At 47.6% G+C, this 25,411-nt stretch overlaps 1 protein-coding gene across 1 annotated transcript in view; it reads left to right on the top strand.

Moving 5' to 3' along the window:
* Nucleotides 1–25,411, top strand: part of LOC120066156 (SRSF protein kinase 2-like) — a 74,358-nt gene that overhangs the window by 38,903 nt on the left and 10,044 nt on the right. The window contains exons 3-8 of the mRNA XM_039017316.1: nt 20,755–20,906; nt 21,944–22,052; nt 22,460–22,547; nt 22,779–22,866; nt 23,631–23,737; nt 24,297–24,462. Of these exons, the coding sequence (XP_038873244.1) occupies nt 20,755–20,906; nt 21,944–22,052; nt 22,460–22,547; nt 22,779–22,866; nt 23,631–23,737; nt 24,297–24,462 (710 nt within the window). The remainder of the gene's footprint in view (nt 1–20,754; nt 20,907–21,943; nt 22,053–22,459; nt 22,548–22,778; nt 22,867–23,630; nt 23,738–24,296; nt 24,463–25,411) is intronic.

Raw genomic sequence — 25,411 nt, 5'->3', positions numbered from 1 at the left:
CGTCCCCTCGCCCTGGGCACGAACCAGGGACCCTCTGCACACACCAACAGCTGACACCCACAAAGCATCGTTATCCATCGCTCCACAAAAGCCGCGGCCCTTGCAGAGCAAGGGGAACAACTACTTCAAGGCCTCAGAGCGAGTGACGTCACCGATTTGAAACGCTATTAGCACGCACCACCGCTAACTAGCTAGCCATTTCACATCGGTTACACCAGCATGACGGCCTACTATAAATCTCTTAGTTCCTGCTGCCCCCTGGCACGCACACACACACACACACACACACACACACACACACACACACACACACACACATACTCCCGTCCCTCCCACCCTGCCACAGCCCCAGAGCCCCACAGGCTGGCCAGACACACACAGAGTAGATACAGAGCCCCTACATGGTGGAACAACTGGCCTAGACCTTTCATCTCTACTCCTACCCTTCAGTATTACTCATATCCATCTAAGATAGCCAGTTCATTTCATAGGTAATGCATGGGGGAAGACAGCAATGATACCTTGCCTGGGTACCTGACTGTTTCGGCAGTCAACAAGGCAGTAGTTGATTGCTTATGCAAGACAAGTAAGTTGGCTGAAGCAGAAACGGCAATATGACCCTGCCTTAATGTCCTGTGTCTGTGTGGAGTGAAGACATTATACCATCATGGCCGCCTAATCATCCCCAGCTTCCAATTGGCTCATTCATCCCTCATCTCCCCTGTAACTATTGCCCGGGTCTTTGCTGTAAATGAGAATGTGTTCTCAGTCAACTTACCTGGTAAAATAAGGGTAAAAAATAAATCATTTTAAAAAGGACGTTATTGTCCTTGGTAGTTTGTGTGTGGACATCATCGCGTGTAGTGTGTGTTTTCATAATTTGTGTTTGTGTGTACTTCAGTCCGTGTTGTGTTTGTGTGGTGTGAATCTGAGTGTGGGTTTAGTTGTGTGTTGGTGGTGTGTATGTGTGTGTGTGTGTGCCTCTGTGTGTGTGTGTGTGTGTGTGTGTGCCTCTGTGCGTGCATTCGCATGTCTGTGGGTGTGTGCGTGTGTGTGGCTACGTGTGGTCCAATGCATGGTAGGCAGTTCCATTAGCAGCTAGGTGAGAGAGCACCATGTGACTGGGCTTGGAATTCTGGGCCTGGCCCTCTCTGCTTGGCCAGCACAGTGTGTGTCACACACACATCGTCTTCTCCTCAGCTCGACCACATCTGAGAGGACTGCCTCGTCTGATGGTCCGTGTGTGTCCATCCATCCTTCTCTATGAATCGTAGTGCGTCTAGGCCCAAGTCTTGGGGCCTGGCTATGAGCGTGATGAGGCTACGACACAGAGCCTTCAAAAACAGGTAGATGAAGAGGGAGGGAGGGGCGAGATTGGTGTCTCTGTGGGAGAGAGGGCTGACTATCTGAATGTTCATCAAATATCCGGATATTCGAAATACATCTGGGTTTGTTTTAGTTTAATTTTTAACATGAGCACTGCTTCGCGAGGGAGAGAGGCTGGCACTCTTACTGCTGCAGTTGTGGAGGGGGCGGTGTGTGAGATGGGAGCGAGCCGAGCAGACAAGGCAGCTTGTCTGACAATACGAGCTAACTTGTAGCAGTCGCAATGTTATTTATCATCCCATATAACAGGGCCTGTATTAACTGGAGTAGCCTAGAGAAGCTAGCCAGCTAGCTAAGTTAGTCAGCTATAGCTAGATAGGCTAATTGAGGCCAAATGCTGCCCTATCTCCCCAACCCCATTACAATAAATCAACAGCCTAGCTATTGCTTGCTCATTGTAGCCTACTCCTTCTCATTTCGATAACTTTTAATTTTGTGAGGCCTCCCAAGTGGCCTATAGTTAAGTCTATAGTTAAGGAAAAAAATGTCAGTTAAGAAGAAATGTCTTGTTAAGAAGGTTTTGTGAATCCGGCCCCAGGCTCTGTCGCAGCCGGCCAAGGAGACCAATGGGGCGGCGCACAATTGACCCAGCGTCGTCCGGGTTAGGGGAGGGTTTGGCCGGCAGGGATATCCTTGTTCTATCGCGCTCTAGCGACTCCTGTGGCGGGCCGGGCGCATGCACGCCGATACGGTCGCCAGGTGTACGGTGTTTCCTCCGACTGGCTACCGGGTTTAGTGGGCATTGTGTCAAGAAGCAGTGCGGCTTGGTTGGGTCGTGTTTCGGATGACACATGGCTCTCAACCTTCGCCTCTCCCGAGTCTGTATGGGAGTTGCAGTGATGAGACAAGACTGGGGAGAAAAAGGGGTAAAAGTGAAAAACATATACTTTATGTTTTGGGATTTTAGTTCATATTGCGTTATTGAATGCTCACTCAACTTGCTACACAAAGCTACCGGTTGGATACTGGTCTTTTTATGTGGCACATGTCATAAAAACAAAATTGAAAAGTTTGTTGTTTTATTAAATTAATAATTTTAAATGTCATGGTATATCCTTGTAGTACATAACAGTGTCACATGGATATTTTAATACAATTTAGAAAAAGCCTTTTCAGTGTTAAAATATGTCAACAAAACAATCTCACTAAAATGAATACTCACACTAGTATTCGAATACTAACATCCGTTCGAATATTCAAATAACCTTGCACATCCCTAGAGGGTAGTGTAGGCATTGTGTGTGTATGTGTGTGTGTGTGTGCGTACGTGCGTCCCACTGTGCGTGCCTGCACTTGTTTGTGGAGGATGCTGAGCAACCGTGTGACAATCCAAATGGAAAAACACATTCACAACGGGATAACATCTTAACAACGTTGAATTTAGATATCAGGGGGTGATGTTGTCTCAACATTTTTACTATGACGTCCTGAAAACGTTCAGCCTAAACCCTCACACAACACTTCAACAACATTCATTGGTCAGATGTTTACCTTTTGTACAACCATAATGCAGACTGTAAACACCTAGGGGAGGTAATTGTGTTGTGTATAGAATTCAGATGCATTAAGAGCAGCCCAGGCTGTGTGTTTCTATTTCAGAGCTAACAGTCTTCCTCCTCTTATCAGCTTGGGAGTAATTGACCTCCATAATGGCCATGGCTCCCTTTGACATCACTGGATGAATATGGATGTGAATACACTGTTTGAGTGGTTGAGTGATACAGTACTTAGTGGTATTCTGTAGCTAGATATATACTGTTTGAGTGGTTGAGTGATACAGTACTTAGTGGTTTTCTGTAGCTAGATATATACTGTTTGAGTGGTTGAGTGATACAGTACTTAGTGGTATTCTGTAGCTAGATATATACTGTTTGAGTGGTTGAGTGATACAGTACTTAGTGGTATTCTGTAGCTTGATATATACTGCTTGAGTGGTTGAGTGATACAGTACTTAGTGGTTTTCTGTAGCTAGATATATACTGTTTGAGTGGTTGAGTGATACAGTACTTAGTGGTATTCTGTAGCTAGATATATACTGTTTGAGTGGTTGAGTGATACAGTACTTAGTGGTATTCTGTAGCTAGATATATATACTGTTTGAGTGGCTGAGTGATACAGTACTTAGTGGTATTCTGTAGCTAGATATGTACTGTTTGAGTGGTTGAGTGATACAGTACTTAGTGGTATTCTGTAGCTAGATATGTACTGTTTGAGTGGCTGAGTGATACAGTACTTAGTGGTATTCTGTAGCTAGATATGTACTGTTTGAGTGGCTGAGTGATACAGTACTTAGTGGTATTCTGTAGCTAGATATATACTGTTTGAGTGGTTGAGTGATACAGTACTTAGTGGTATTCTGTAGCTAGATATATACTGTTTGAGTGGTTGAGTGATACAGTACTTAGTGGTGTTCTGTAGCTAGATATATACTGTTTGAGTGGTTGAGTGGTACAGTACTTAGTGGTATTCTGTAGCTATATATGTACTGTTTGAGTGGTTGAGTGATACAGTACTTAGTGGTATTCTGTAGCTAGATATATACTGTTTGAGTGGTCGAGTGATACAGTACTTAGTGGTATTCTGTAGCTAGATATATACTGTTTGAGTGGCTGAGTGATACAGTACTTAGTGGTATTCTGTAGCTAGATATGTACTGTTTGGGGATGTGTCTTGATATGTGCAAGAATGCAGCTATTATACTGCAACTCTTCAGGGTTGTTTGTGGTCACGTCACAGCCAAGGTGAATGGCGTGATGTTCAGCAATGCATACACACACGCACATGAACATGTAAGTACAAATTCACACACACAATCTCTGTAGTAAACATCACAGACACACAAAAGCATCTTGGCTGTTGTGTCAGTAGAGGAGAGTCAGGCTTCTGACATAACTGCACACCCAGCATAAACACAATGTGCCTCACGGCCTCAAGGCTATGTGTGTGTGATGTGTTTGCACATTTGTTTGATAGTGTGTACAGTCTGTACAGTGTGTGCAGTGTGTGTGTGTGTGTGAGCTGTGACATGGGCCAGTGACATTGGAACAGGCTGTGACGTCAGTGAGAAGTAGCACGCCAGCTAGCAAGCCATTTTTCTCAATGCAAATGTTATTCAAAAGAAAAGTCAAGCACTTCTAGGGAACAAAACTCCCATCCAGAAGTGGGTGGGTGGCTGACTGTGCCGTAGAGTGACAGTGCCAGTGTGTATGGGGTCTTGTGTATATGCTTACTGGTGTGTTTCTGTATTAACGTGTGTGGGTAGTTGGGTGCCTTTGCATTTTATACAGTTTGCATGCTTTTTAGTCTGCTTTTTAGTCTGCTTTGTATGGGTTTTATGTGTGCTTGGGTGCATGTTTTTGTGTTTTCTTGCTTGGGTGTATGTTGTTGTGTGTAGTAGTGTATAGGTCAGTGTAGTGCAGCATGTAGTACAGTATTCATTTGCTTCCCATGGGAAAATAGACGAACAGTCAAATCAGCATCTATTGACTGTTATAAACAGGGTGGTTCAAGCCCTGATTGCTGATTGGCTGACAGCCATGGTGTATCAGACCGTATACCACAGGTATGACAAAACAATTATTTTTACTGCTCTAATTATGTTGGTAACCAGTTTATAATAGCAATAAGGCACAACGGGGGTTTGTGATTTTTTTTTGTCCAATATACCACTGCTAAGGGCTGTGTCCAGGCATTGCGTCGTGCCTAAGAACAGCCCTTAGCCGTGGTATATTGTCCATATACCACACCTCCTTGGGCCTTATTGCTTAATTATACAACGGGTAGGTTTAATCCTGAATGCTGATTCGTTAAAACTGCATTCCAGCCGGTGTCTATTCCACAAGTTACCACCGGCTAAATCTATGACGTTAAAATACCTATTTACTTTGTTCCATCTGACTGTGCAATCCACTGTCTCATCAGCCCAGCCTGGCTATTTATAAACTTGACCTCCACTATAAAAAGCATCTAGACATTATCTCACATTTATTTTAAAACTAAACATTTAGTTTTCAACAGCGGAGATTTGTATAAACCTTGCTGTCTGTCTCTCCGACATTTGCAACATTGTTTCAATATTCAAATTCTATCTCCATCTGTCCCATAGTAATGAACGTGTCGGGAGTCGGGACGAGACAGACAGGCAGGCAGCTTTTCACAGCCAGTTGAAATCATGAATCAGCATAATTTTTATGGATATATACAAAGAACTACTAAAAGAAAACATATAAAACGAAATGAATTGCAGCTAGTTTGCAGTCTTTCCAGCTTCAGTTTGAATTGATTGTGTTAGCTGTGTTGTTGGTTAGCTCCTCTGAACAAGTGTCCTGACGAGAGAGCACATTTTCCGTGAGAAATTTTGAGAGAGAAATTTTGCATCATTAGCTCATTGTTATGGATGTATCCAAATAAATGTCACTAGAAAACAGCTTAAACAAATGCAAATGCAGCTACTTTGCTGTTATTCTGGCTGCACTGTTTGATGTGACTGTAAGTTAGCCGTAGTTGGCTAGCTAGCAAGCAAGGGATAAGAACGTTGCCAGCCAATGGAACATTTAGAACGAACGACTGGGTCGCGTCCATAGATACAAAACAAAAAGACTGAACAACTGGGTCGCGTCTCTGGCGACCGAACCAATAGAACGAACGACCAGCCGGCTTGGGTAGCAACCCTAGATTTGTGTCGGGACTATATCTCGTGGAAGGATGAAGTAGTATTAATAATCACTACTCTGGATGGTTCTGACTTAGAATATGTGGACAACTACAAATACCTAGGTATCTGGTGAGACTGTAATCTCTCCTTCCAGACTCACATTAAGTATCTCCAATCCAAAATTAAATCTAGAATCAGCTTCCTATTTCACAACAAAGCATCCTTCACTCATGCTGCCAAACATACCCTCGTAAAACTGACTATCCTGCCGATCCTTGACTTCGGCGATGTCATTTACAAAATAGCCTTCAACGCTCTACTCAACAAAATGGATGCAGTCAATCACAGTGCCATCTGTTTTGTCACCAAAGCCCCATATACTACCCACCATTGCGACCTGTACGCTCTCGTTGGCTGGCCCTCGCTTCATACTCGTCGCCAAACCCACTGGCTCCAGGTCATCTACAAGTCTCTGCTAGGTAAAGCCCCACCTTCTCTCAGCTCACTGGTCACCATAGCAGCACCCACCCATAGCACGCACTCCTGCAGGTAATCTCACTAGTCACCCCCAAAGCTAATTTCTCCTTTGGCCGCCTTTCCTTCCAGTTCTCTGCTGCCAATGACTGGAACGAACTGCAAAAATAACTGAAGCTGGAGACTCATATCTCCCTCACTAGCTTTAAGCACCAGCTGACAGAGCAGCTCACAGATCACTGCACCTGTACATAGCCCATCTGTAAATTGCCCATCCAACTACCTCATCCCCATACTGTATTTATTTATTTATCTTGCTCCTTTGCACCAGAGTATCTCTACTTGCACATTCATCTTCTGCACATCAATCACTCCAGTGTTTAATTGGTATATTGTATTTACTTCGCCACCATGGCCTATTTATTGCCTTACCTCCCTTATCCTACCTAATTTGCACACACTGAATATATACTTTTCTACTGTATTATTGACTGTATGTTTGTTTATTCCATGTGTAACTCTGTGTTGCTGTATGTGTCGAACTGCTTTGCTTTATTCTTAGCCAGGTCGCAGTTGTAAATGAGAACTTGTTCTCAACTAGCCTACGTGGTTAAATAAAGGTAAAATAAAAAATATATTAATAAATTATTTAAAAGAACGTTTTTAATGAAAATATGCCAATTATTATTTGAATATGTTGGTAACTGTCACACCCTGGCCTTAGTTATCTTTGTTTTCATTATTATTTTAGTTAGGTCAGGGTGTGACATGGGGAAGTTTGTGTGTTTTTTGTATTGTCTAGGGCACAGGTGTCAAACTCATTCCACGGGGGGCCGAGTGTCTGCGGGTTTTCGCTCCTCCCTTGTACTTGATTGATGAATTAACATCACTAATTAGTTAGGAACTCCCCACACCTGGTTGTCTAGGGCTTTATTGAAAGGAAAAACCAAAAACCTGCAGACACTAGGCCCTCCGTGGAATGAGTTTGACACCCCTGGTCTAGGGTGTTGTATGGTTTAGGGGGTTTAGTAGAGGAGATGGTTTAGTGTTCAGTGTAGGTGTCTAGGAAAGTCTATGGTTGCCTGAATTGGGTCTCAATTAGAGACAGCTGGTTATTGTTGTCTCTGATTGGGAGCCATATTTAAGGCAACCATAGGCTTTAGCCTTTTTGTGGGTAATTGTCTATGTCAGTGTGTAATGGTCAGTGTCAGCACCATTTTGTTATTATAGCTTCACGGTCGTCAGTTTGTTATTTTGTTTGTTTAGTTGTATAGTGTTCGTTTCGTGTTTTTTCCCTCTTCTGAATAAAAGAAGATGTACTTTCCACACGCTGCGCCTTGGTCCAATCTCTCACCCAAAGACGATCGTGACAGTAACCCGTTGTATAAAAGTGATAATGCCCTCGAAGCCGGTGAAAACCTGCAGCATGGGTACTGACCAAGACCAGACGGAGGGCATGCACTATACCGGTTTTAACGTCTATGCACTGGCTGCCTGGGAGTTTTAGAATTCAATTGAAGATTCCTTCTATTGGTTTTTAAAACAATCCACAATTGTACATCCACTACATGTCAGACATGCTTTTTAGTTATGTACCCAGTAGGTCCCTCAGGTCCTCTGGCACTGCCCTTTTAACTATCCCAAAGCCTAGGACCAAGAGGCATGGAAAGGCAGCCTTTAGTTCCTCTGCCCCTAGCTTCTGGAATAGCCTGCCAGAGAACCTGGGGAGGCCAAAACTGTGGACATATTCTTAAAACTTGTCTTTTTATTTTTTATTTTCCTTAGGGTTTTTTTTCTTTCAGTTTTTATTGTTATTCTTTTGTTTTTTTATCCTCATGTTTGTTGTGTAGTAAATATTTGTTTTTTTCCCATTGTTTTTTAAACTTTTTTTCCTTCATCAGTGTCTGAAATGTTCTATATAAATAAAGCTTGATTTGATTTGATGATACCCTCTGTAGCGCCTTGCGGTCCGATGCCAAGCAGTTGCCATACCAAGTGCAGCTAGTCAAGATGCTCTCAATGAATAACTTTTTGAGGATCTGAGGGCCCATGCCAAATCTTCTCAGCCTCCTAAGCGGGAAGAGGCGTTGTCGTCCCTCTTCACGACTGTGTTGTTGTGTTTGGACCATTATAGATCCTTAGTGATGTGGACACTGAGGAACGTGAATGTGGATGGGGGTGTGCTCGGCCCTCCGTTTCCTGTAGTCTACGATCAGCTCCTTTGTCTTGCTGACGTTGAGGTAGAGGTTGTTGTCCTGGCACCACACTGCCAGGTCTCTGACCTCCTCCCTATAGCCTGTCTCATCGTTGTCGGTGATCAGGCCTACCACCGTTGTGTCGTCTGCAATCTTAATGATGGTGTTGGAGTCATGCAGTCGTGGGTGAACAGGGAGTACAGAAGGGGACAAAGCACACACACCTGAGAGGCTCCCGTGTTTAGGGTCAGCATGGCAGACGTGTTGTTACCAACCCTCACCACCTGGGGCCGGCCCGTCAGGAAGTCCTGGATCCAGTTGAGGGAGGTGTTCAGTCCCAAGGTCCTTAGCTTATTGATGAGCTTGGAGGGCACTATGGTGTTGAACGCTGAGCTGTAGTCAATGAACAGCATTCTCACATAGTTTTTCCTCTTGTCCAGATGGCAAAGGGCAGTGTGGAGTGCAATAGAAATTATGTCCTCTGTGGATCTATTGGGACGGTATGCGAATTGGAGTGGGTCCAGGGTGTCTGGGATGATGGTTTTGATGTGAGCCATGACCAGTCTTTCAAAGCATTTCATGGCTACAGATGTGAGATGTTACCTTGGCATTCTTGGGCACAGGGATTATGGTGGTCTGCTTGAAACATGTAGGTATTACAGTCTGGGTCAATTGCCAGCTGGTCAGCGCATGCTCTGAGTATGCGTCTTGGTAATCTGTCTGGCCCTGCGTCCTTGTGTTTAAAGGTCTTACTCACGTTGGCTTCGGAGAGCGTGATCACACAGTTGTCCGGAACAGCTGGTGCTCTCATGCATGGTTCAGTGTTGAATTAAACAGAGGTTACTGTAATAGCGAGGTTGGTGTGTTTAGTTGGTTAGTGGAACCGTAGTATAATGATTTTGCACAGTATATGTTACAGCGCTAATGCCGGGCTGAATTTTTCTTAATGTATTGTACACAGAGAGAACCAAAATAGTGAGCTAGGTGTGTGGACAGTAATGTATTGCACTACAGAGCTGTAATTGCCAATATATGGTAATGTTTTGTACAGATACCTGTAGACTCAGATCCATAATCGTGTGGTAGGTGAGTGGTAATGCACAGATTCATCATGGCGGGTATGGATAGTGTGGGGGCAGTGCTGCGTGACGTCAGGCAGGCAGGCTGTAGACTGAAATAGCAGTGAGATCTCACTTCCCTGTCATGTGCAGAGCAGCAGACATACCGGAGGAAAGGAGCAAATGAGTCAGCTTGCCTGACCTGCTGCTGGAAGAGACTGATATGGATGGAGAAGGAGAGAGCGAGAGAGAGCGAGAGAGAGAGAGAGCGAGAAGAGAGAGAGAGAGGGAGTGAGAGAGAAGGAGAGGGGGAGAGAGAGAGGGGAAGAGAGAGAGAGAAGGAGGGAGGGAGGGAGAGAGAGAGAGGGAGATGATGATGAATCAGTGAAAGAGAGAGTGGTAGCCTATTACCAGGGGGATGCGATGGTGTTTTGGTTCTGACTGAGAAAGGCTGGTGCTCACTGTTTAGTCATTGAAGCCTCGCTGAGTGGACAGTCGAGTTGCTAAGTAATGGCTGTTGCCTAGGTGATAATGCACCTCATTTATCAATGACTCACCGCAATGACAGGCAGCTGAAATAAAAAGTCTTCATTCAGCTACAGTAGGTTATGTCAGTCTGTCTTAATAGTACTCAGTTTTTCTCAATTTATCACTGAGGTGACAGCAACATTCCATAACTGATCCATCACTAAGTTGACTGACAGGCATCAAAGTGTAACCCATAGAGATCCTATAATTGACGGAATTATAGGATCTGTGTTACCGATAGAATCCATATTCCTTATTGCTATGGTGTTACCTACTAGATGGCAACAGTGTGTTCAGTAACCACTAGGTCTATGTTTCCCAGGTGAAGTGGTTTAACCCCTAGGTGACCTCTGCCTAGAGGTACCAGGATGTTCAGAGTCAGACATGATGATAGCAGGCCTAATCAATAGGTTACCTGGGTGACAGTGGAGTTCCATCGCTATTAAATGTGTTTCCTTGGTAACAGTCATGCTCAGCATTCAGTACGTTACTTTGGTGCGAGGTAATCAATATGTTGCCTGTAGTCACGGGTAGTGGTGTTAAGTAATCAATATGTGAAGATGTTTTTTAAGGATAGATGTTACTGAGTGAACAGGGGTATAATGTGGTTGTTGTATCTGAAATGAAGAGGGGGGGGGGGTGCAACTCAATGTTAGGAAGGTTTGGTATACTCAGTGTATTTGGAAGGAACTCATTCATGGTGTATACAGTATAACCATAAGTTCATAGAACTGCATAGGTTTTCAAAGACAAAGAATTAGGGATTTGGAGCTGACAAAGACGACAGCTTCTTAGCTTTTCTCATGTCTTTCTCCCCCATTTAGCAGGGAAATGAATGATTAACAATATTGAATCATTTTCCTGAATTAGAACAGAGGCCTTGGGGATAGGAGGGGTATCACTGTGCTCTGAAACACTGTGAAGTGATTTACCTAAACTACCGGTACATTCAGTGTGCCTTTCGTCTACCTTTATTTCATTTATCTTCCCCGGATACTGTGTTCTCTCTCTCTTTTGTCTTTTCTACTCTCCAACCTCCATGTCTCTCAGCTACTATTCCGTTCACATTTAATTTGATTTTTTTATTTAACCCTCATTTTAAAAGCTAAGTTGACTGAGAACACATTCTCATTTGCAGCAACGACCTGGGGAATAGTTACAGGGGAGAGGAGGGGGAATGAATGAGCCAATTGGAAGCTGGGGATGATTAAGCGGCCATGATGGTATGAGGGCCAGATTGGGAATTTCATATAAGTGTATACGTGAACATACAATATTTTCTCCAAAGCTCAAAACATGTTTTTACACGTGAATTTGTGAGACTGTTACCTCCCCATAATCATGACATCCTTTGATAGGGATGGGCTTTGGAAATGCACTGCAGGGACTCTAAATGCCTTTGCAGGGTGGGACAGTGGAAGTGTGTGTGTGTGGGTGTGTGTGTTTTCGTGGAGAGTTAGAGAACAGGCTCTTCAGTACTGTGTGTTTGTCTTCCGCACACTACTCTGGCCTTTATTAAGTGGTGTGCAGTTCGCAAACGATTCATTCTCTTTTTACTGACTCGAGAGTCATGATTCGTTTTTCTGAGGGACCCGTTCATTTTAGTCGTTTGTTTGACCTGCTGACTGGCCACAATGAATTCTACAGCAGGATTTAAACACGTTCATCCGACTCAGTGGCTCCGGAGACGTGCTCTGATCACAAACTGTCTATCATGTGCGGACAGAAAAATAGATCATGAGCATAGAGAAGAAAAATACACGTTTAGAACTGATCATTGATTGAATGATGCAAGAATGAATAGATTATTCAACATTACCACTGGACACCTTTTGTAGAACCAAAACAAACGCATGCCTCTGCTAAATACTTGAGAACTAATCGTTTGGGGGGCAGCTGCAGTTCGCAAACGATATTGTGCTCATCTCGCTCGCTGCAGTCAAGCAGAGAGCATTCCGCCAAGAGTCGTTCACAATCTAGTTTGGTTGCGGCCACAATTAGGCTAGACCTCGTTTCAAAGCTAGCAATAAATCAGCTTATTTGTATCCCTAGCCTTCACGAATGTACATTGTTTGAAGTACACTTTTATAAGTCTCAGTAACAAATGGCAATGACAATAAGCCCCTTACGGTGAACGAGAGGCATGTAGAATCATGATCTTTTCTAGTTTTTAGTTCATCGTTCGCCGGTAGGGGGTCGTGCATGCTCTGGGCATTACTGAATCAAATTAACAAAAGGAGCCGAAAGATTAGTTGTTTTGACTGAACGAGTTGAAAAGATCTGAGTCTGTAAAAAGAGTCGAACTTCCCATCACTAGCCTTTATGAGTGAGTTGAGTTCTGGGCATGTCCACACACACAAAAAGGTGTTTCAGGGTGGAAAATGCTTCCCACTCTAATTTACCATGTCTGAGAGAGAGTCCTGTCTGGACCCGCTCAACACACACACACACACACACAGGACATTCCACAGAGCACCGGGCAGGTCTCTTGCACCCACGCTACCCTGAGGTGGGACAGTGCTTACACACAAATCTCTGTTACCATGTACAGTGCATTCAGAAAGTATTCAGACCCCTTGACTTGTCCACATTTTGTTACGTTACAGCCTTATTCTAAAATGTATTGAATAGTTTTTTCCCCCTCATCAATCCACACACAATACTTCATCATGACAAAGCAAAAACAGGTTAAGAAATGTTTTGCAAATGTAAAGGAAAAAAAACTGATATTATATTCAGACCCGCCTGATTGGTGGAGTACTGCAGAGATGGTTGTCTTTCGGGAAGGTTCTCCCATCTCCACAGTTGAACTCTGGAGCTCTTTCAGAGTGACCATTGGGTTCTTGGTCACCTCCCTGATTGAGGCCTTTCTCCCCTGATTGCTCAGTTTGGCCGGGCGGCCAGCTCTAGGAAGAGTCTTGGTAGTTCCAATACTGGACACTGTGTTCTTGGAGACCTTCAATGCTGTAGACATGTTTTGCCACCCTTTGCCAGATCGGTGCCTCGACACAATCCTGTCTTGGAGCTCTACGGACAATTCCTTCGACCTCATGGCTTGGTTTTTGCTCTGACATGCACTGTCAACTGTGGGACCTTATATAGACAGTTGTGCCTTTCCAAATCATGTACAATCAATTGAATTTACCACGAGTGGACTCCAATCAAGTTGTAGAAACATCTCAAGGATGATCAATGAAAACAGGATGCACCTGAGCTCAATTTCAAATCTTATAGCAAAAGGTCTGAATACTTATGTAAATATGATATTTCAGGTTTTTATTTTTAATACATTTGCAAAATTTACTAAAAACCTGTTTTTGCTTTTTCATTATGGGGTATTGTGTGTAGATTTGAGGGGGATTTAAAAATATATATATATTTTAGAATAAGGCTGTAACGTAACAAAATGTGGAAAATGGGAAGGGGTCTGAATACTCTTGAACGAGCTGTATGTACACACTATACACACTCCCATTGTAACCTGCAACCACAATACCGCTCTCTCACCCTGTGGGTTCTTGTGCTGTAATTACAATGCTTATACCAATGTGACAGTCAAGCATCTAGAAAACCAACAGCCGCAAAACAAACCGTTAATGCATTCGTCTTGAGGAGAAAGTAGCTAGTCGTCTGTGTCAGCTGGCTGCGAACTGGTCTGGTATGTCTGCAATGACGACAATGGCAGCCAGTCATTAGCTTTGTTAGCTGCTGACCTTGCGTCCCAAAAGGCACCCTATTCCCTACATAGTGCACTACTGTAGATGGTGTATGGCCAAAGGTGCTATTGGGACACAGCCCTAAGGTTTAGTTGTTATTGGTAATCTCTGGGGATTTCCATGCACTCAGAAACACTCTGGTTCCGTTGTTGCTGTTATGTGTATGAGTGCATGGTGACAGTGGTGCAGGGTGTGATAAACACACACCCACACGCGCGTGAGCTAAGATATGAAGTGGTCCCTGCAGCCTCTGGTATGTATATTTTCAATATGACTAAACACACACATATTTTCATGCGCTAGTACACACATGCACGTCCACAGACACTGGAGTGGGCTGATTTCTGCTGTAGTGGGCTTAGAGTTATTGTGGCTAAGTGTGTGTGTATGGCAGGCTCAAGCATAAAAGTGCTAAGCCTTTGTAAGTGATCTATGATACAGTACGTGACTGGTTTGGTTAAGGAGCATCTTGCTGCAAGGGCACACAGATCTAAGCACGGAGTGTGTGTGTGTGCATGCGTGCGCGTACATAGCCTGGTGTGTGTGTGTGTGTGTGTCTCTCTGTCTCTGTGCGTGCATGTGTGTGCGCAAGTATAGAGGAATCTCAATGCTAAGTGTTTGTGTTGTCCTTCTCAGACGGCTGTGCTTCTTTAGACGTTAGAGGAGCCTTGCGTTGTCCTAGCTAGCTGCCACGTTAACTCTTCAAGGCGTGGATTCTCCCTGCTCCACAGTTTCTATGGCAACGCACCGACCGTGAGGCTCCATCGTGTGCCTGTGAACGGGATTTATCACTGTGTGTGTGTGTGTGTGTGTGTGTGTGTGTGTGTGTGTGTGTGTGTGTGTGTGTGTGTGTGTGTGTGTGTGTGTGTGTGTGTGTGTGTGTGTGTGTGCGCGCGCGCGTTTGTTTGTGTTTGCTTCTTACTCAAGCGTTTGATTGTATTTCCGATATTTTTTGCTGAATCTATTAGCCAGGCACTGACACAGTTCACACTATTTATTTAGCATTAATAACTCACAGCTATTACGGAGGACGCCGCCGAAATAGCAACGTTCAGAGATCGTAAAACAACATCTTGTGCTTCTGCCTCATCTGAGTCAGATATTGAACAATGCTATTTATGTTAATAAGTCACCTCATCATGTACTCTTATATTTCTGGTGGTGTCCTCGTTGATGCTCTGGAACTGATAGCCGGATGCTAAACATACAGGAGATAATACTGAATAGTATATTGAATAGAAAGCAGCACATCCACTCAGGCTGGTAAGAGAAGCCACACACTGTCTTATTGATGACATGCTAAGCCCTTAAATACACAGCATACTTTTTTAAGGGCATTAGTTATAGTTCCAGTCTTTTCAGATCTGAGAACACCTAGGGGCTAGGGAAAGGGATAGGGGCTAGGGGAAGGGATAGGGGCTATGGGAGGGGCTAGAGGAAGAGATAGGGGCTAGTGGAAGGGATAGGGGCTAGGGGAAGGGCTAGAGGAAGGGATAGGGGCTAGGGGAAGGGCTAGGGGCTAGTGGAAGGGATAGGGGCTAGTGGAAGGGATAGGGGCTAGTGGAAGGGATAGGGGCTAGGGGAAGGGATAGGGGCTAGGGGAAGGGCTAGAGGCTAGAGGAAGGGCTAGGGGCTAGTGGAAGGGATACGGGCTAGGGGAAGGGATAGGGGCTAGGGGAAGGGATAGGGGCTAGAGGAAGGGATAGGGGCTAGTGGAAGGGATAGGGGCTAGGGGAAGGGCTAGGGACTAGGGGAAGGGCTAGAGGAAGGGATAGGGGCTGGGGGAAGGGATAGGGGCTAGGGGAAGGGATAGGGGCTAGAGGAAGGGCCAGGGACTAGGGGAAGGGCTAGGGGAGGGGATAGGGGCTAGAGGAAGGGATAGGGGCTAGAGGAAGGGATAGGGGCTAGGGGAAGGGATAAGGGCTAGGGGAAGGGATACGGGCTAGGGGCTAGAGGAAGGGATAGGGGCTAGTGGAAGGGATAGGGGCTAGGGGAAGGGCTAGGGACTAGGGGAAGGGCTAGAGGAAGGGATAGGGGCTAGGGGAAGGGCTAGGGGAAGGGATAGGGGCTAGGGGAAGGGATAGGGGCTAGGGGAAGGGATAGGAGCTAGTGGAAGGGATAGGAGCTAGGGGAAGGGATAGGGGCTAGAGGAAGGGATAGGGGCTAGAGGAAGGGATAGGGGCTAGGGGAAGGGATAGGGGCTAGGGGAAGGGATAGGGGCTAGGGGAGGTGATAGGGGCTAGAGGAAGGGATAGGGGCTAGAGGAAGGGATAGGGGCTAGGGGAGGGGATAGGGGCTAGAGGAAGGGATAGGGGCTAGAGGAAGGGATAGGGGCTAGAGGAAGGGATAGGGGCTAGGGGAAGGGATAGGGGCTAGGGGAAGGGATAAGGGCTAGGGGAAGGGATAAGGGCTAGGGGAAGGGATACGGGCTAGGGGAAGGGCTAGGGGCTAGGGGAAGGGCTAGGGGCTAGAGGAAGGGATACGGGCTAGTGAAAGGGCTAGGGGCTAGAGGAAGGGATACGGGCTAGTGGAAGGGCTAGGGGCTAGAGGAAGGGCTAGGGGCTAGTGGAAGGGATACGGGCTAGTGGAAGGGATAGGGGCTAGTGGAAGGGATAGGGGCTAGGGGAAGGGCTAGGGACTAGGGGAAGGGCTAGAGGAAGGGATAGGGGCTAGGGGAAGGGCTAGGGGAAGGGATAGGGGCTAGGGGAAGGGATAGGGGCTAGTGGAAGGGATAGGGGCTAGTGGAAGGGATAGGGGCTAGTGGAAGGGATATGGGCTAGGGGAAGGGCTAGGGACTAGGGGAAGGGCTAGAGGAAGGGATAGGGGCTAGAGGAAGGGATAGGGGCTAGGGGAAGGGATAAGGGCTAGGGGAAGGGATACGGGCTAGGGGAAGGGATACGGGCTAGGGGAAGGGATAGGGGCTAGAGGAAGGGATAGGGGCTAGAGGAAGGGATAAGGGCTAGGGGAAGGGATAGGGGCTAGAGGAAGGGATAGGGGCTAGAGGAAGGGATAAGGGCTAGAGGAAGGGATAGGGGCTAGGGGAAGGGATAGGGGCTAGGGGAAGGGATAAGGGCTAGGGGAAGGGATAGGGGCTAGAGGAAGGGATAGGGGCTAGAGGAAGGGATAAGGGCTAGGGGAAGGGATAGGGGCTAGGGGAAGGGATAAGGGCTAGGGGAAGGGATAGGGGCTAGAGGAAGGGATAGGGCTAGAGGAAGGGATAGGGGCTAGAGGAAGGGATAGGGGTTAGAGGAAGGGATAGGGGCTAGAAGAAGGGATAGGGGCTAGAGGAAGGGATAGGGACTAGGGGAAGGGATAAGGGCTAGGGGAAGGGATACGGGCTAGGGGAAGGGATAAGGGCTAGAGGAAGGGATAGGGGCTAGGGGAAGGGATAGGGGCTAGAGGAAGGGATAGGGGCTAGAGGAAGGGATAGGGGCTAGAGGAAGGGATAGGGGCTAGAGGAAGGGATAGGGGCTAGAGGAAGGGATAGGGGCTAGGGGAAGGGATACAGGCTAGGGGAAGGGATAGGGGGAAGGGATAAGGGCTAGGGGAAGGGATAAGGGCTAGGGGAAGGGATATGGGCTAGGGGAAGGGATAGGGGCTAGGGGAAGGGATAAGGGCTAGGGGAAGGGATACGGGCTAGGGGAAGGGATAGGGGCTAGAGGAAGGGATAGGGGCTAGGGGAAGGGATAAGGGCTAGAGGAAGGGATAAGGGGCTAGAGGAAGGGATAGGGGCTAGAGGAAGGGATAGGGGCTAGAGGAAGGGATAGGGGCTAGAGGAAGGGATAAGGGCTAGGGGAAGGGATAGGGGCTAGAGGAAGGGATAGGGGCTAGGGGAAGGGATAGGGGCTAGAGGAAGGGATAAGGGCTAGGGGAAGGGATAGGGGCTAGAGGAAGGGATAGGGGCTAGAGGAAGGGATAGGGGCTAGGGGAAGGGATAGGGGCTAGGGGAAGGGATAGGGGCTAGAGGAAGGGATAGGGGCTAGAGGAAGGGATAGGGGCTAGAGGAAGGGATAGGGGCTAGAGGAAGGGATAGGGGCTAGGGGAAGGGATAGGGGCTAGAGGAAGGGATAGGGGCTAGAGGAAGGGATAGGGGCTAGAGGAAGGGATAGGGGCTAGAGGAAGGGATAGGGGCTAGAGGAAGGGATAGGGGCTAGAGGAAGGGATAAGGGCTAGGGGAAGGGATAGGGGCTAGAGGAAGGGATAGGGGCTAGAGGAAGGGATAAGGGCTAGGGGAAGGGATAGGGGCTAGGGGAAGGGATAAGGGCTAGGGGAAGGGATAGGGGCTAGAGGAAGGGATAGGGGCTAGAGGAAGGGATAGGGGCTAGAGGAAGGGATAGGGGCTAGGGGAAGGGATAGGGGCTAGGGGAAGGGATACGGGCTAGGGGAAGGGATAAGGGCTAGAGGAAGGGATAGGGGCTAGAGGAAGGGATAGGGCCTAGAGGAAGGGATAGGGGCTAGAGGAAGGGATAGGGGCTAGAGGAAGGGATAGGGGCTAGGGGAAGGGATAGGGGCTAGGGGAAGGGATAGGGGCTAGGGGAAGGGATACGGGCTAGGGGAAGGGATAGGGGCTAGGGGAAGGGGTAAGGGCTAGGGGAAGGGATAAGGGCTAGGGGAAGGGATACGGGCTAGGGGAAGGGATAGGGGCTAGGGGAAGGGATAGGGGCTAGGGGAAGGGATAAGGGCTAGGGGAAGGGATAGGGGCTAGGGGAAGGGATAGGGGCTAGGGGAAGGGATACGGGCTAGGGGAAGGGATAGGGGCTAGGGGAAGGGATAGGGGCTAGGGGAAGGGATAGGGGCTAGAGGAAGGGATAGGGGCTAGGGGAAGGGATAGGGGCTAGAGGAAGGGATAGGGGCTAGAAAGGGATAGGGGCTAGAGGAAGGGATAGGGGCTAGAGGAAGGGATAGGGGCTAGAGGAAGGGATAGGGGCTAGGGGAAGGGATAGGGGCTAGGGGAAGGGATACGGGCTAGGGGAAGGGATAGGGGCTAGGGGAAGGGATAAGGGCTAGGGGAAGGGATAGGGGCTAGGGGAAGGGATACGGGCTAGGGGACGGGATACGGGCTAGGGGAAGGGATAAGGGCTAGGGGAAGGGATAGGGGCTAGGGGAAGGGATAAGGGCTGGGGGAAGGGATACGGGCTAGGGGAAAGGATAGGGGCTAGGGGAAGGGATAAGGGCTAGGGGAAGGGCGAGGGGCTAGGGGAAGGGATACGGGCTAGGGGAAGGGATAGGGGCTAGGGGAAGGGATAAGGGCTAGGGGAAGGGATAAGGGCTAGGGGAAGGGATAAGGGCTAGGGGAAGGGATACGGGCTAGGGGAAGGGATAAGGGCTAGGGGAAGGGATACGGGCTAGGGGAAGGGATAAGGGCTAGGGGAAGGGATAAGGGCTAGGGGAAGGGATACGGGCTAGGGGAAGGGATAGGGGCTAGGGGAAGGGATAGGGGCTAGGGGAAGGGATAGGGGCTAGGGGAAGGGATAAGGGCTAGGGGAAGGGATAGGGGCTAGGGGAAGGGATAGGGGCTAGAGGAAGGGATACGGGCTAGGGGAAGGGATAGGGGAAGGGATAGGGGCTAGGGGAAGGGATAGGGGCTAGGGGAAGGGATAGGGGCTAGAGGAAGGGATAGGGGCTAGGGGAAGGGATAGGGGCTAGGGGAAGGGATACAGGCTAGGGGAAGGGATAGGGGCTAGAGGAAGGGATAGGGGCTAGAGGAAGGGATAGGGGCTAGAGGAAGGGATAGGGGCTAGGGGAAGGGATAGGGGCTAGGGGAAGGGATACGGGCTAGGGGAAGGGATAGGGGCTAGGGGAAGGGATAAGGGCTAGGGGAAGGGATACGGGCTAGGGGAAGGGATAAGGGCTAGGGGAAGGGATACGGGCTAGGGGAAGGGGTAGGGGCTAGGGGAAGGGATAAGGGCTAGGGGAAGGGATAAGGGCTAGGGGAAGGGATACGGGCTAAGGGAAGGGATAGGGGCTAGGGGAAGGGATAGGGGCTAGGGGAAGGGATAAGGGCTAGGGGAAGGGATAAGGGGAAGGGATAAGGGCTAGGGGAAGGGATACGGGCTAGGGGAAGGGATAAGGGCTAGGGGAAGGGATACGGGCTAGGGGAAGGGATAAGCGCTAGGGGAAGGGATAAGGGCTAGGGGAAGGGATACGGGCTATGGGAAGGGATAGGGGCTAGGGGAAGGGATAGGGGCTAGGGGAAGGGATAGGGGCTAGGGGAAGGGATATGGGCTAGGGGAAGGGATAGGGGCTAGGGGAAGGGATAAGGGCTAGGGGAAGGGATACGGGCTAGGGGAAGGGATAAGGGCTAGGGGAAGGGATAGGGGCTAGGGGAAGGGATAGGGGCTAGGGGAAGGGATAGGGGCTAGGGGAAGGGATACGGGCTAGGGGAAGGGATAAGGGGTAGGGGAAGGGATAAGGGCTAGGGGAAGGGATACGGGCTAGGGGAAGGGATACGGGCTAGGGGAAGGGATACGGGCTAGGGGAAGGGATAGGGGCTAGGGGAAGGGATAGGGGCTAGGGGAAGGGATAGGGGCTAGGGGAAGGGATAGGGGCTAGGGGAAGGGATAGGGGCTAGGGGAAGGGCTAGGGCGCTGAAATGGAATCAGGTCTTAAAGCGAAATGGCATCCAGCTATGAATGTCTGTTCGACCGTAGTGATGATTGTAATTGTTGTGAGTACACGAACTAATTCAGGTTGTAACAGTATTTCTCTCTCTTTCTATTTCTTCCTCTGTCTCTCTCCATCAGGCCTGAGACCCAGCAAAAAGCCCCAGTGTCTGCCCCCCCTCTCCCGCCGCCACCTCCACCCCCTCCTGAGCCGGCTGTCCCCCCAGAGCCAGAGGAGGAGATCCTAGGCTCTGACGATGAGGAGCAAGAGGACCCCGCAGACTACTGCAAAGGTGGAGGGAGACAACCCCCATATACTGTACAAACACACACACACACCTATGACAATCACACACATAACTCGTCTCCTTCCCCTTTCTCTCTACCTTTTGGACTCTCTCACTCACTCACACACACACGCACACACACGCAGGCATACACACATGCCTGCATACAACCCCCCCTCCCCAGACACGCAGCTGTTACCCCATACCCCAATACACTTAAGCCCGTATCTTGTTCTCCTCTCTCGCTCTCTCGCTCCCTCTCTTTCTCTCTCTTTCTCTCTCTTTCTCTCTCTCTCTCTCTCTCTGTCTCTTTCTCTCTCTCTCTCTCTCTCTTTCTCTCTCTCTCTCTCTCTCTTTCTCTCGCTCTCTCTTTCTATCGCTCTCTCGCTCTCTCTTTCTATCGCTCTCTCTCTCTCTTTCTCGCTCTCTCTTTCTATCGCTCTCTCTTTCTCTCCCTCTTACTCTATCTCCTTTATCTTCCCTGGGTTATAATGTAATTTGTAGCAGTGTGACTCTTGCCAGCAACTCTGTATGCTTGGCACCAGCACCAAGGCTCAAGGTTGTTGTCTGTGCCAAGAGGGAGTGGCCTCTTCACCGAAGAGACACATAGCTCTAAGGAACCAGGGAGACTTCTCCCATAGGGTTTACGTCTGTCTATCTCTCCATCGCTCTTCCCCTATTTCACTCATTCGTCCTCTATACCCCTCTCCCACAGGGTTTCACGGGATTGGCTGAAGACTGAAGATGCTGTTGCTGTGTCTCTCTTCCTCTAGCCTCCTCTCATTTTCTCTGTCTTAATCCCCTCTCACACCCCCTCCCTCCCACTAATGGCATCATTTCAGATTGGCTCAAAGTATCAGTATCCTGATTGTCTAGGTCCACTCGTCTCTCTTTCTTTAACAGTATCTCTCTCCGTCTCTTCCTCTCTCTCTCTCTTTCTCTCTCTCTCTTTCTCTCTCTCTCTCTCTCTCTCTCTCTCTCTCTCTCTGTCTCTCTCTCTCTCTCTCTCTCTCTCTCTCTCTCTCTCTCTCTCTCTCTCTCAGGTGGATACCATCCGGTGAAGATAGGGGACTTGTTCAACGGGAGGTACCACGTAATACGCAAGCTGGGCTGGGGTCACTTCTCCACCGTGTGGTTGTGCTGGGACATCCAGTGAGTCACACACACATAGCAGTAGCAGCTGCTGTGTGATAACACATAGTACCAAAGTGTTAACAGTATTAGTGTCAGAATATCACCTTTCACTAGGTTACATCACACAGCTGGCCCATATACTCACTTAGCCCCAATAAGAACCCCCCCCCCCCCCCTCCTGCGGGTTCAGTCATAATGTCCTTGCTATATCGGAGGTGTTAACCATGTTGAAATTGTCATACACGATACGCTGATCCTCACATGGACGTTGTCATTGGATATGAAACCATTTCCAGTAAGCATCACTCCTGCAGTGTGTTTTTCTTTTATCTGGGATTGATTGGTTCACGTCCCGTGTTGAATAGCTCTGTTGTAGTCCATAATGTTATGGATGACACTGTATGTGACACTGTTTGCTGTTTCAGGGTGAAGAACTTTGTGGCGATGAAGGTGGTGAAGAGTGCTCAGCATTACACAGAGACAGCCCTGGATGAGATCAAACTGCTCAGATGTGTGAGTAGGGGACTCTCGGTCATCAAAATGTCTGGGACGTGAGTGTGAGCGTGTGTGTGTGTGTGTGTGTGTGTGTGTGTGTGTGTGTGTGTGTGTGTGTGTGTGTGTGTGTGTGTGTGTGTGTGTGTGTGTGTGTGTGTGTGTGTGTGTGTGTGTGTGTGTGTGTGTGTGTTTCCCCATGTGTTTCTCACACCTCTCTCTCACACACCCTCCGTCCTCATCCCTCTCCAGGTGAGAGAGAGTGACCCCTCTGACCAAAACAAAGAAATGGTGGTTCAGCTGATAGACGACTTCAAGATCTCTGGAATCAACGGAATACGTATCCTTATCAGCAGAGGGTGTGTGTGTGTCAAGGTTTCCGTTAGCCAGTAATAGCCGGCTTTTGGCCAATATTTTTTTTTTGAAAAGCCGATAAATAAAATTGGTGCCTGCCAATTGTCCTGGAAAATAATAAAAAATCCCATTGCAAAATAATGCTTTTTAGCATATTCATTGATAAAAATACCAGTCGATGTAAATACATTTGACTGGTCATGCTTATTGGTCTATAGGGCAATTTGCATAATTTAATGGAATTGAATTGGCGTGCGGGTACAGTCTATTTGTTATGCACCTTATTTATCGCACGCATACAGATACAGAGCCTTTGAGCGTAAAATCTGTCAGACAGCTCCAGAGCTGCTGCGACAGCATCTCAAACAGTAAATGCATAGGCACCAGAAGACCGGCTTCATCAGCGCGTTACACACCACTTTGCAATGACCTGGAGGCCGTATGCATTTTGATAACATATACTTAACTGTTTGAAAACTGAACATTTTACTACATATAATGTAGTAATGTGTGTGTGTGTGTGTGTGTGTGTGTGTGTGTGTGTGTGTGTGTGTGTGTGTGTGTGTGTGTGTGTGTGTGTGTGTGTGTGTGTGTGTGTGTGTGTGTGTGTGTGTGTGTGTGTGTGTGTGTGTGTATTCATCAGTGCAGAAACATGCAGAAAACAGTGCAGAAACGTTCTGTTTGTTACCTATGACTTCCTCTATGTGTATTATAAAGTCGTGGTCCGTCCTCCTTGACCAGCTGTCCCAGATGTGTGTATGGTATTTGAGGTTCTGGGGCACCATCTTCTAAAATGGATCATCAAGTCCAACTACCAGGGCCTTCCTCTACCCTGTGTCAAGAGTATTATCAAACAGGTATGCCACACACACACACACACACACACACACACACACACACACACACACACACACACACACACACACACACACACACACACACACACACACACACACACACACACACACACACACACACACACACACACCAGGCCAGGTCAGGGTAGTACATGTTGTTGACTTCTCAAGGCCTTCACAGGCATTTCCCCTTCCCCCTTAAGAGCAGAGCAGCATGTGGACTGAACTTATCCCCTCATCTCTGCTGCTGCTCACGCAACTAAGCCGCTGCTGCTCCTACTTGAAAGGCCCACTGAAGATGAATAGAAACCGTTCTCAACTTCAATGCAAAGCGCCTGAAAACAAACACTGGCAACCGTGCACCCCCCCCCCCCCCCCCCCCACACACACACACACACACACACACAAGCACGAGCAACAGTAGCCTTGTCCCGAATGGAAGATGACTAAGATGAAAGGAATGGTTCATTTAGCGTTGCATCAGTGCGTGTTTAATCTGGGATGGGTTTGTTTTTGTGTGTGTTTGCGTTTGGGCATGCTTGTGTTCCTGTGTGTGTAGGTTCTGCAGGGCTTGGACTACCTCCACAGCAAGTGTAAGATTGTCCACACGGACATCAAGCCGGAGAACATCCTGATGTGTGTGGACGATGCGTTTGTCCGCCGCATGGCCGTGGAGGCCACAGAGTGGCAGAAGGCCGGGGCACCCCCGCCCTCTGGATCAGCAGGTAGGGTATAGACCAGGGGGCACTGCCCACCTCCCCTTACTCTCTCTCTCTGTAGAAGATAATATCAGAATAATTATAACCCAAAATCACAGGTTTTTTCGAAACCATCTGGCAAACTTTGAAGGTGAACTATCCCTCGAAGCTGCTGTATATACAAATAGCAGTGGTGGGAAAATTATTTGGTTTTAAACATACTGAAGAATCAAAAGTAAATGTAAAAATAAAATATATTTAAATATCAAAAGTATAAATAATTTAAAATTCCTTATATTAAGCAAACCAGAAGGCACCATTTTCTTGTATTTTTCATTTACGGATAGCCAGGGGCATACTCCAACAATCAGACATAATTTACAAATGAAGCATTTGTGTTTAGTGAGTCTGCCAGATCAGAGGCAGTAGGGATGACCAGAGATGTTCTCTTGATAAGTGTGTGAATTGGACCATTTTCCTGTCCTGCTAAGCGTTCAAAATGTAACGAGCACTTTAGGGTGTCAGCGAAAATGTATGGAGTGTAAAGTACATTATTTTCTTTAGGAATGTGGTAAAGTAACAGTTGTCAAAAATATGAATCGTATAGTACAGATATCCAAAACAGATACCTACTTAAGTAGTACTTTAAAGTATTTTTTACTTAAGTACTTTACACCACTGCCAAATAGTTAGTTATATTGTAGGCTTGTCCTCATTTCAGACTGAAGTGTTTTGGGAGTTAAACAGTGAATAGTGAATTGAATGACTTGTGGCTGTTCTTCCCTAAAGCCGTGTAGAGATCTGTACTTGACCTCAGGTTCAGTCTTTGTTGAATCAGTGCACTCTTTGTAGAGGAGTCATGAGAGTCAAATCCATTATAGACCATTTGATTATTATTGCTTAAAGACAATTTATATTGCTAGTATAGGGAAGTATCTGTCTCACAGTTTCAGTAGTTTGCAGTATAGTAGTAAGT

The sequence above is a fragment of the Salvelinus namaycush genome, chromosome 21 (genome assembly GCF_016432855.1).
Source record: "Salvelinus namaycush isolate Seneca chromosome 21, SaNama_1.0, whole genome shotgun sequence".
Lineage (NCBI taxonomy): Eukaryota > Metazoa > Chordata > Actinopteri > Salmoniformes > Salmonidae > Salvelinus > Salvelinus namaycush.
Note: the sequence above shows the minus strand (reverse complement) of the source record. Positions and strands in the feature narration are given on the sequence as shown.